This window comes from Chiloscyllium plagiosum, unplaced genomic scaffold (genome assembly GCF_037043375.1).
Source record: "Chiloscyllium plagiosum isolate Xiang-an unplaced genomic scaffold, Cpla_swu_hap1 HiC_scaffold_32, whole genome shotgun sequence".
In the NCBI taxonomy this organism is placed as follows: domain Eukaryota; kingdom Metazoa; phylum Chordata; class Chondrichthyes; order Orectolobiformes; family Hemiscylliidae; genus Chiloscyllium; species Chiloscyllium plagiosum.
Genome location: NW_028270170.1, coordinates 42,862,730 through 42,875,284, shown reverse-complemented (window position 1 = coordinate 42,875,284; position 12,555 = coordinate 42,862,730). Strand labels below are relative to the sequence as shown.

At 40.2% G+C, this 12,555-nt stretch overlaps 1 protein-coding gene across 25 annotated transcripts in view; it reads right to left on the bottom strand.

The window, feature by feature from the left end:
- Window positions 1-1,349: 1,349 nt before the first annotated feature.
- Window positions 1,350-12,555, bottom strand: part of LOC122540026 (protein TANC2) — a 1,060,344-nt gene continuing 1,049,138 nt past the window's right edge. For all 25 annotated transcript variants that reach the window (XM_087977936.1, XM_087977934.1, XM_087977935.1 and 22 more), the window contains one exon: window positions 1,350-8,415. In XM_087977936.1, coding sequence (XP_087834062.1) covers window positions 6,450-8,415 — 1,966 coding nt within the window. In that variant the 3' untranslated portion in view covers window positions 1,350-6,449. The remainder of the gene's footprint in view (window positions 8,416-12,555) is intronic.

The following is a 12,555-nucleotide window of genomic DNA, read 5'->3' as shown; positions in this document are numbered from 1 at the left end:
GTTTCCTTTCCTAATGTACATCAGTGAACCAGATGAGCTTTTCTAACAAATGACAAATGGTCTCATGCTATGAGTTTCCAAAAGAAATTCAGTCTGATCATATTAGGTGCGAAGAGCCCTCCTCACTGAAGTCTGTTCTTTCTGTGCTGTCTCTGTCCCTTCTCGTATCAGCCAAGGATTTGACTACAGGATAATTCGGCATTTGTTCTTGACAGTCACAATCTCTTGGGCCAACGGGCCTTTTTCTATGGCTGTAAATCTCTACGACTCTAATCTGTGACTGAGCTGAATTGGAGAAAGCAAAAACCAATTAGGTTTTCTCAATGTGTAGATCCACTTCCTGTCAAATTTACCATCTTTAAACAACTCTGCAAACCACCATGCATCATAGAGATGTACAGAATGGAAATGGACCCTTCGGTCCAACCTGTCCATGCCGACCAGATATCCCAACCCAATCTAGTCCCACCTGCCAGCACCCGGCCCATATCCCTCCAAACCCTTCCTATTCATATACTCATCCAGAGCTTTGATGAAATTAGGTAAAAGCAGTAGAAATTAATCAGTTGAAGACATCATGTCAATTGGGATACTTATTTTGTGGCTGGAGATTTAGATTACATGGAAAGATTAAAACAACCATCCGGCAGCATTTGGTTTGCAGATAAAAGCTAGAAAAATGCTAAGTTGCAAAAGTATGTTCACTATTCCTTGATATGATATAAATATGGGAGATATGATATAGAACTCATCTTGATCAAAGCACTTCGATTAGACTGGCTCACCATAGTCAATGGTCCTACTATGCTAAGTCCTTTTCACCTGGAGTGCACACATCCTATTTATTTGGGCAATAGACCTAATCCCAATGAGGTGTATTCAACGAAAAATTATGATGTAACTTTCCATCTTCAGGGAAAAACTAGCAAGGCTGAACTCTTAATTAAAGTCTCCTGATACACTGAAACACATCAACCACTGTTCAGTAATACTTTCAACAATGCTCAGATGCCAAGATCAGAACTCTGTCAGAAAACAATAAACTTTTCCACCAGTACTTTTGCTTGATAGATGGCACAGAATCCTGCTGAGTGGCAGTTTGTTATAAGACACAGTTCTCAGACAATCACGTGAAATTAGAAAAATCCTAAGAAGGGTTGCCCAGTGGACAGTGAACCGAGTAAGAATGGCAGTTCTTAGCAGCTGCTATGCAAATGCTAACAATTGTTTATGTTCATCTTGAAGAATGTGTAATATTTATTCTGTACCTTAACTTATCTTTCATGTTTGATGGGATTACAGACAATTTAAATCTCTATATAAATTTCAAAAATAATCATTAATGAAAGTTAGGCAGTTGTGTTTCATTTAATTTGAAATGTTAACCATTTATAAATAGGTACAGTATTTTCATACAGTAAATTGTGCAGATCACAATCTGTAAATCAAAAATAAAAACAGAAGCATTCATTTATTTTTTTGTTTTGTTTTGCACTAACTCACAGCCCACATGTACAGACAATATTACTCTGCTCAGCAAGCAATACAGCAAAGAGAAATCTCCATCCAAAATATGGAAGGGTCGCAACCCAGAGCGACCTGGATACAATATCACAACCTTCTGTAATTATTATTAAGTAATTGGAACAAAACATGCAGTTTATAATATACAGAGAAAAAATCTTTACATCAAAAGTTGGAGGGGGGAAGGAGAGACAGAGAGAGATGAGTAGAAAGACAGAGACACAACAGAAAACCTTTTATACAGTTCTCCAGCTGGTATCTCACTGCGTACAGATGCCTTCTTTGAGCATTATTAACATTACAGAGAAAATAAAAGAATCCATGAATCCACACAGAAATGACATTGTACAATTTAATTTTCTGTAATTACATTCAAATGTTTGGTATTCTGTTCAATCATTTTCAAGGGGAGAAAAAAGTACCTACATGCATCCCTGCCGCAGCTGTTTCTGTATCTATTTACTAAAAAAAATTGCACTCCTCAGTAAGAAGGAAAATTAATTCATACAACATATTGTATTCTGTTTTGATTGAATCCAAATTAGACTTAAATACCAGATTGTTTTAGATCTGAAAGTGTGCTATCTACCCGGAGTGTTTAATTACCATTAAAAGTTTGATAATCTTAACTGCAAATATACATAACTATATTTAAAATCAGAATGAAGGTGTACATGTACATTTCAATAAACAACTTTATGAAACTTCATAGAGCTTGTCATAATTCTGGTAAAGATCTAATAATTGATGTCCATGGACTATGTATTGCACCTTGCCCCAATATTTAATTTCCTCCCTTAACTCTACGATGAATGTGGGAAAATAAGCCAGTTCAAATACTGAACTTTGGAATGATGAAAGGGAAGCAACTGATGATTCGTAAGATATTTGCAGATATGTATTTACTAAATTACATTTCAAATCATGGCACTTTTGTAATAGTAAATTCCTGAATGCTTTAAGTAGCTTACCAACACTGCATATTACAAGGTTTAACCAGTTTCTCCATGGTGATTTGTTGATATATTTTAAGACACATTGTTCGTCTATACAAACTTGATTTTATAACTCCCTCCTTGATGGTCCCCCAGCCTTTTTTTTGTGCTAAGATAAAAGTTGTTGGACTTCCATTAATATGGATTAGGTTTCCATTTTATTTAAAAACCAATAACGGCATGGTAAGTACACTGAATTTACTTTGTGTGTACTTGCATCTTAGAAACCAAGAAGTTAGAGCATTAATGCCTCAATTTCTTTCGGTTAAAGAGGGAGCTTCAGAACTTCATTAGTGTAATTGGAAGGATATTTGTTGCTGAGGGTGACTGTTCTCTTTATATCAGGACCTGTAACTGCCAATTGTCGTAAATTATAGCAATATATAACAGCAATTCAGTGTTCTGTAAACACGCTAGAAAGTAAATTCATTCACACTTATAAAATGGTCTTTCTGTTACCCTGTTGAGGGGCAATTCCCACTGCTTCATTAGCATTAGGAGTGCATAATTCATACTGACCACAAGTTGGGTTAACAAAAGTAATAGCCATTTCTTCATCACAAACTGCAAGACCCAGTAACGTGTAAATGTGTGCCTTCATAACAAAAGTATGTAGGTTTTAACTGGTCAGTGTTGAGCTAGCTAGATACTGACATCAATTGTAGAGAATTACAGTGATACTGGGTAAGTTAGCAAGTTCCTGGTATTTTAAAAGCTGTAGGCTGGAGGAAACATTCAGCCAACACAACTTAACTCCAAATTAGGTATTAGTTAGTCGAATTGTGATTAATTTAGGATACAAACCAAACTGTGCTGTTAATTGTGAATTTTGTCATATAGAGTCAAGAAAAACAATACAACTATTTTCCATGTTTTTTTCTGCATTACCACAGTGGTAGCTTTGCAAAAGGATCTCTGGCCTGTGGTGCTGTCAATTGCTTTGATACTTCATGTGGATCTGCATATGCTTATGCTCTGCTCCATGTGGCTCATGGAGTCTTTGCATCTGTAACATCTATCTCCCTAGCAGCTTTATGAGGCTCGTCTCTTCATATTTCTCCTCACTAACCCCTGCAAATCCACTTTCTTTTGTCTAGAGTTCAACGAAAGCAGCAGACAGCAAATCCAAATACTCATCCTTAACGTTTAGCTGTGCTGTCCTAATCTAGATTTGTAAATAAGATAGTCAGCATACTTTACACGCCATCTTTTATCAATATAATGGTGGGTTTCTACTATTGGATTCTGTATTACAAAAATATTATAGGCATGTGGCAAAAGACTGATTTTTGTGTGTATTCAGATAACGTGTACCATTTCAATCTTATCCACAATATATACATGGTGAAAGTGAGAGTTAAGTTGTGTGCTGTTGGAATTTCCAAGGAAGAGCATTTGAGGAATACTGGATTAGTGCCTGACACGGTGACATTTATTTACAGCAAATCGTTTGTGCTACAAATTTAATATTTTGCTTTTTCTTTTTCTGTGAAATACACCAAGAGTTACAACTGTTTATCTCCTAATGAGAACACTAGTCACGATTATCATTCCACTATATAAAGGTTAACGATAAAGTGCACTCATGTACAGGAAATGCAGATGACAAACTTTCAGTGTAAGAATTCTGTGAAATAATGTGCTGTTGTACTTAAGGAACTGCACATTGTGGTTAAATATGTTTCTTTTTTGCCTATCCTTGTGCAAATGCTAAAATGACTTCATATAACTTTGTTAATATGAAGTGCATTTAGGGGACATTTCCAAATATGAATGGAATTACATGGCAGTGAAATAGACATAACATCACAAAATCAGCAATAGAATAACTCATACAATCAGAAAGGAAACTGAGAAATGGAAGGAAGTGAATAAAAGGTACGAGTAATAAAGGGAGAGAAAATGATGTTTTGTGGAGGTGAATTCCTGATATTCATTAGGTAGAGAAGAGTTGTGACAAGCAGAAGTGAAACATTTCACATTGGCAAGATCTGGAGAATCAAGAAAGAAAGGCATGAACTTCATTCCACAGCAACTGTGGTTCAGTTTTCAAATCAAGATATCAAGACCACCACATTCTGCTTAAAATGAAGGATGTAAAAACGAGCAGGAGTAAGGAGATAACTGAAAAACATGATGCAAAATAAATTTAAAAACAAATTTAGAAATGTTCATTGGAAAAAAATTACCCAGCTTACTTTAAGACATGAATACACTATTAAAATTTACAGATTTGAAGAACTAGTTTTGTTTGAGTTTGTTCTGTTCTAACCAGATATTGCAAGTGAAATTTCTAGGTTGGGACCCTACATCTTATAAAGCAAGTGGCATTTCTGAAACAAATAGAGGAAAAGAAGGATTCAAAAATGAATGGGCAGCTTATTGATCAGGGCAATCAAATCTGACCGAGGATTACTGCCCAACAAATTTTAAAATAATACAGGTTACCAACATGACAGTCGTGTTAATAGGCATCGTGTTTCTTCTTTTCAGGTCAGCACATTTCAAATCATCAAATCATTTGCTAACAAAATTTCACAATTCAGGCAGTTCTGCTATTACACGTCTTTTGTTAACGTGAATTGGTTGTAACGTTATTAGGTGAATAGGGAATGGTATTTCTAAAGCTTGAACTTTTAAAGTATGTGTTGGCTATAATGCAATTAGATTGCCAACACTAAGTGTTGCTAGTATTGCATGATTTTTGAATAGTGCAGGGTTGCACAGGAACACAATTGGAAGAACTGCTTGTATCGGGAATACAAGTTGCAAAGGTCTACATAACATTTCTCGAAGTGTTTTTTTGCAACTTTTTAGAACAGTTATTGTGTATTAGAAATGTTAAGGCAATTAATTATGTTTCCAGTTGCTGAATGGCAGACGCAGGGTGTGAATTGTGAAAATGCTCCAGTGTGGACATTAAAATTACAAATACATTTCTGTATGAGTGCCTGGTCTTCTTTTCAAGATGGAGAAGCCAGAAATAAAAAATGGAAAGCAGTCTGGTAATGTTCACCCACTCATCTGGGGAGATGGCACTGAAAAACCCAGAAGAAAAGGTGTCATTTCCCTTTCTCCAGGGTTTCTGTGGCTCTTCTGTTAAAGATAAGCCTAAGGAGTGGGAGAATGCCACTGGAAAATTAACTCCCATATTCTTTGCTTTGGGAATGTCCCCTTATATTCATAATTTTAACAATAGTTGCACCTGGTTTAAAATAAAGTTTTAAAAAATTACCTGATGTAAGTTGACTTAACTTAAAATACTCTTAAATATTAACAACTACAGATCAGTAGAGAGCAAAACTTCATACAACATTTACAGTATTAAACAGAATAACCTCGCAGCTGAAGCGAACACTCACTGTGTATCGTTGAAGGTAAATTAGTCCTGATCCCATGCTAGTGCAGAGAACTGATTTCAAGATAAAATGCAGATTGGTGTCTGAGGTTCAATGTAATGCACCCATTACATAAAAATCATAGTAAACTGAATACAAGCTGTACAAATCACAGCAGTATCTTTGAAAATAAATGTCATTATCTGCACCTTATTGTAACTTGTGTGTCAGACTTCTTTAAAAAGCTAAAATAAAATTAGTCATAATTATGCTAACCTTCCTATGTAAAATAAGAGCATAAACTGATCTGATGCATTAGTCTAAACATTCATCACTTGAGCACGCATACTTGATATTCGTATTACCTTTCTCGTTCTTGACATTTAAACTTTTATACAATAGTTAGAAAAGTTAGAAACTACTCATAATTAAGCAACGGAATGGAACTGAACCCACTAATGTTTTTTTTCTGGCTTATTTCATATGTAAGTGGAAGCAGCTTCATTGTACAGTGCACTGTGTGGCTACATGTGCAAGGGGTTTAATTGCAAACCTGCTCACAATATGGGATTTATAATCTAGAGAATTCCCTTTATACATTTGATTCTACGAATGGTCTCTTTGGTTTTAAAGGTGACGTTTGCCCTTGTCGCGAGTCTCTGGAGAGCTGCCGATATATACTGTCCTGGTATGCTTGGGCAACAGGCAATGTTCTAGCCACCTTCACATCTGGGTACGAGGGAGCCTGACTAACCCTCTCCAAAATCTCTGCCCGGGATCCATTAGTCAGCTTACCATGGGAGACACATATATCGTCGTCTATCAGATGGCCATTTTGGGCATTGTTAGTTTTATTGAAGAAAGCAATATTACTGACTAGGGGTGGACTATAGGAACCAGACTGGGGAGACATTCCTCCAGAGGAGGTGGGACTGGTGATGACAGTGTCAACAGATGACACAGCCCACGTCCGGCTCTGCTGGTGCATGTGAGTATATTGCTGTGTCCGTGCTGTTTTATCTATTATCCCCATGAAAGGTGTGGTCCTGGAACGACCAGAATCTCCAGGGTAACCCTGTGTTGGAGAGATGGGAGACTGTTCTTCACAAGATCGGCTTTCATAAGTGGGCTTGAGTGGAATCTCCATCTGTTGGATGGATGCAGAAGGACGGAATGAAGACACAATATTGGAGCTAGAAGAAAGGCTATTGTTAGAGGGGGAGAAACGAAGGCCAGTGCTTTGAGAATGGAGCAATGGTCGAGGTGTTGGTGGATGAGGTTTAATTTCTGGAGGATTCACAGTGAGTGCCCTCCTGATCATGTGAGATACATCTGGAGATGCAATCTGGCTGGACGGAACAGAAGATCTTTCTAATTCATGCTTGGAATGGGAAACAGGATAATATGAAGCAGATTGACTGCGACCAATTTGAGGGGTTTGGCCATACCTCATTCCTCCTCGAAAGGCAGAAGAGGGTCTTTGGTTGTGATCCTCTTTAGTCATTACTGCTCCTGGATGCTGGCAAACATTGCTTATTGCACCAGCGCTTAGACTGGCTTGCACATGCTGCACAGGTCTACTGTCTGCCACCGCTCCACCCATTACAGGCTGGTAAACCAAGCGACTTTGAGTAGGAGTCATATCAACTGAAGACGATTGATGCTTAGTGCTCATGGAGTGGGGCCCCTGGTTATAGGACCCACCAAGTATAACAGCACTAGAATGTACTGCAGAGCTCGGCTGATTAGTGCGTACAATTTGGGCCTTGGCTGGCTGTAATCTAAGCCCTTGTTGGGGTAAACCTGATGGTGGTTGAGATAACTGATAGGGTCTTTGGGCCATTTTGGATAAAGGAGACTTCGGCCTACCTGGAAGCTGACTTATAGCGGGTTCCTGTTGATACCGAACTGGTGAGCCAGACTGAGGCCTATATATACTCATACTATCTGCAGGAGGGCTGGATCTGTACTGTGGGGCTCTACGCAATGGTGAAGGAGGGGGACTAGACTGATATTCTTTGCTTTGTCCACCCACTGGGGGGGGGCTAAAGCGATATGAAGACCCTTGATGAGCAGGGGAGGTAGGCGGAGGGCTAGGCCGATAATGAGAATTCTGGTGAGTAGGTGAAAGTGATGGTGATGTAGATTGGTAGACCTGTCGTGTTGGGGAGGAGACTGAAGTGGTTGGTCTGTAGTCAAAAACCTGGTGGGAGTTGAGAGGCGAGCTGGATCTGTAGCTGGGCTCACGGTGTGCTGGGGAAGAAGGTGGACTTTGGATGACTGGCAGTCCTTGACTAGATCTTGCTTCTGTCTGTAGGCCAACAGAGACATTATCCAACTCTTGCTCCAAATATTCTTCATCATATAATTCATGCATAGAGTCTACATCTTCTCGCTGAGTCTGTTGCTGTTGTTGTTGTTGGGCGTACTGCATTTGCTGACCATACTGCATTTGTCTGAACTCCTCTTCTACTCGTATCAACAAACGTTGTATTTCACGGTTATTTGGACAAAGTTTTACGGCTTCATGCAAATCTTCCAGAGCAGCTGGAAATTGTCTGCATGAAAGAGAAAAGTGTATGTAATAATTATGCTCCTACTTTAAAGATATTTAAAAGTTACCTTCAATCATTCCAAGCAGATAGCCCTCAAAAGGACAAAAGATAACACACCCACTTTCCAGAGAACTCCCAGCATTTGTCAAACCTTCAAGGGGATTTTCCTGTGTTTCTGGGGTTAACTTTATATTATTCTGCATATTCTACAAACTTTCGGTCAATGAACTGCCTGGGTTCCCACAACTGACGAGATGACACTTGGGTATTTCTTTACACCGGCTTTTGTTTAAGCATATGCAATGAAGCCATTTCCACTGGTGGCAAACAAATTCTCTGAACAATACATTACATTGATTTTCATACCTTTATGCTACTTTAAGAGTAGTTTACACATACAGGTAGCTCTCCCACGATGCCGTAGTTGCATTCCAATGAAACCTCAGTTAATAGAAAATCACTTAATAGAAATAATAGGGCCGGAGCAGACCAGCAAAAACTATCATTGATGGTCGCTCAAAAATCACCCAAAAGTCTAAAGCAAAGTATAGCACAGCTTGAATGAAGGTTGAAATCATATTTATTAATGAAACAAAAGTAAATTAACACGGTACATTTAAAAAATGTAAGAATGCTATTCTGTATAGAGTACCTTTCACAGAAAGCTGCTTAATCAGCAGCTGACATGTAAAAGGCAAGGGAGAGGCAAGAGTGGACATTGGAATGCTGGGAAATGAGACTGGAGACGAAGTCATGGGGAACAAAGAAATGGTGGAGAAATTGAATGGCTACTTTGTATCATACTTCAAGGCAGAAGACACCAGTAGCATACCAGAGCTTCAAGACAGTCGGGGGCAAAGATGAGTGTAGTGGCCATTACTAAGAAGGTGGTACTGGGGAAGCTGAAAGGTCTGTCTGAGGATGACTAAATCACCGAGACCAGAAGGAGGAGGAGACTGTAGAAGTATTAATGGTGATCTTTCCGGAATTACTAGAGTCAGGAAGAGTCTCAGAGGATTGGAATGTGACTAGTGTAACACTCCTGTTTTAAGAAGGGAGGGAGGCAGAAGGTCAGCGTGGCTTCATCAAGGGGAAGTCAAGCCTGACAAGTCTGTTAGGAGGAAACAAGCAAGTTAGACAAATGAGAGCCAGTGGATTTGCATAGGTGGCTGCTAAGTAAGTGCCTCTGGTGTTAGGGGAAAGGCATTGGCATGGATAGAGGATTTGCTGACTGGCAGAAGACAGAGAGGGAGAACAAAGAGGTCTTTTTCAGAATGGCAGGTGGTGACCAATGGAGTTCTGCAGGGATCAGAATTGGGACCATAATTATTCAAATTAGAGTGGTGCTGGAAAAGCACAGCAGGTCAGGCAGCATCCGAGGAGCAGAAAAATTGATGTTTTGGGCAAAAGCCCTTCATCAGGAATGAGGCTGTGAGCCTCTGGGATGGAGAGATAAATGGAAGGGGGTGGGGCTGGGGGCAAGGTAGCTGAGAGTGCAATAGGTAGATGGAGGTGGCGGTGAAGGTGATCGTTTGGAGAGGAAGGTGGAGCAGGGTGGGAAGGAAGATTGACAGATGGGACAGGTCATGAGGACGTCCTGAGCTGGAAGGTCAGACTAGGGTAAGTGGGGGAGGGGAAAATGAGGAAATGGCATGGGGTTGAAGGGTCCTGAGGCGGTCAAGGCATCAGGTGGTAAGGGAGTGGTGATGGAGGAGGCCCAGCACCTGCATGTCCTCAGTCGAATGGGAGGGGGAGTTGAAATGTTGAGCCATGGGGCGGTGGTGATTGATGCGGGTGTCCCAGAAATGTTCTCTGAAGCACTCTACAAGTAGGCGTCCAATCTGCCCAATGTAGAAGAGATCGCTTTGGGAGCAATGGATACAGTAAATGACATGTGGAAGTGCAGGTGAAACTTTTAACGGATGTGGAAGGCTCCTTTGGGGCCTTGGTCAAGGTGAGGGGGGAGGTGTGGGCTCAGGTTTTGCAATTCCTGTGGTGGCAGGGGAAGGTGCCAGGAGGGGAGGGTGGGTTGTTAGGGGGGGTGGACCTGACCAGGTAGTAGTGGTGGGAATGGTCTTTATGGAAAACGGATAAGGGTGTGGGGGGAAATGTATCTCTGGTGGTGGAGTTCGTTTGTAGGTGGCGGAAATGGTGGAGGATGATGCAATGTATGCAGAGGTTGGTGGGTTGGAAAGTGAGGACCAGGGGTTCTGTCCTTGTTGCGGTTGGAGGGATGGGGTTTGAGGGCAGAGGTGCGGGACATGATGAGATGCACTGGAGGGCTTATTCATGTTATAGATTAACAATCTGAACAAAGGAACTGAAGGTTTGCAGGTAATACAAAGATAGGCGCAACAATAGTGTGGAGGAGGTGGGGAGACTGCAGAAGGACTTGGTAAGGCTACAAGAGTGGGCAAACAAGTGGCAGATGGAACACAATATGGGAAAGTGAGAGGTTATGCATTTTGATAGGAAGAATAGAGGTGTAAAAGGAGTTTTCCTGATGAAGGGCTTTTGCCCGAAATGTCGATTTTGCTGCTCTTCGGATGCTGCCTGAATTGCTGTGCTCTTCCAGCACCACTGATCCAGAAGAGAGGTGTAGACCATTTTCTAAATCTGAAGCACAAAAAGACTTAAGAGAATCCTGAACTAAAACTCCTAAGGTTAACAAGCAGATACAGTTAGCAGTTAGGGAGGCAAATGCAATATTTGCACTCATTTTGAGACAGCTAGAATACAAGAATAGGGATAAACAGCTGAGCATGTATAAAACTCTGTATTTGAAATATTGTGAGCAGTTTTGGGCCCTGTATCAGGAACAACATGTTGGTGTTGGAGGGCTCCAGAGGAGGTTTACAGAATGATCCCAGGGATGAAGGGTTTATGATATGAGGAGCAGATGAGGACTCTGGGTCTGTTTTCTATGGAGTTTAGAAGGATGAGGGGGAATCTTATTGATACTTACTGACAGGACTGGATAGCGTGGATGTGGTGAAGATGTTCTCACTAGTAGGAGATACTAGGACCCAAGAGCACAGCCTCCGATCCTTTAGAACTGAGATGAGGAGGAATTTCTTCAGCCAGAGGGTGATTTATCTGTGGAATTCTGCTCCTATATCTTATGGTCACATTATATACCATCTCCCATCAAAGCACGCATATTTTTGAGTTAATAGATGCTGTCAGACCTGTTTAGTTTCTCTTGCATTTTCTGTTTCAGATCTCAAACATCAAGAGTTCTTTGTTTCATTTTAATTGCTTCTTTGGGGAGGCTACAGAAATGATTAATTAGAATGGTTCAGAGGGTGCAGGGTTACTTTACGTGGGTAGGAGAGAGAAACCGACTCGTTCTCCTGATGAGATTTAATGAAGGTGTTTAAAATCATAACAGCTTTTGGCATAATAAATAAAGTTTCCAGTCATTGAATGGTCAAGAACCAAACAATGCTAATTAGAGGTGACTGGCAAAAAAGCCAGATATGGTGGTCCTGGAAAAGCACAGCAGGTCAGGCAGCATCCGAGGAGCAGGAAAACTAATATTTCAGGCAAAAGCCCTTCATCAGGAGTGAGAAGCCAGAGTTTGGACATTAGGAAACCTTTTCTTATGCAATATTGCATAGGACTGTGAGTACAGTCCCAAAGACAAGTTGGATAAATAACTGAAGGAGTAAAAATTACAATGATATGGAGAAAATGGGGAAATGGGATTAACCAGCCCCTCAAAAGAGCTGGCACAATTTTAATGTTATCACAATTCTGCCTGTTTGTAATCTAAACTGCCACTCACATGACCTGTCTAAACCTCTTTGCAGACTTGTTCTACCATATAGCTGTGAATCTTGGCAAACACAAGAGACATTGTTACTCTTGGTCCCTTCATCTAAGTCATTCAGATACACTGTCAGTAACTGAGCACCCAGCATTGATCCCTGTGGCACACCTGACAATTTCTCATTTATTGTTCAATTTTGCTTCTTGTTTGTAAACCAAACCTCTATCCATACTAACAAATCCATGTCCCCAATTCATGCACCTTTATCTTGCAAATTAACTTTTCATTTGTTACCTAAATCTAATCAAAATCTAAGAGAAAAAGAACCGAAAACTTAAGAATAGACGAATCTGTTTTTAGAAGTAGAAAAC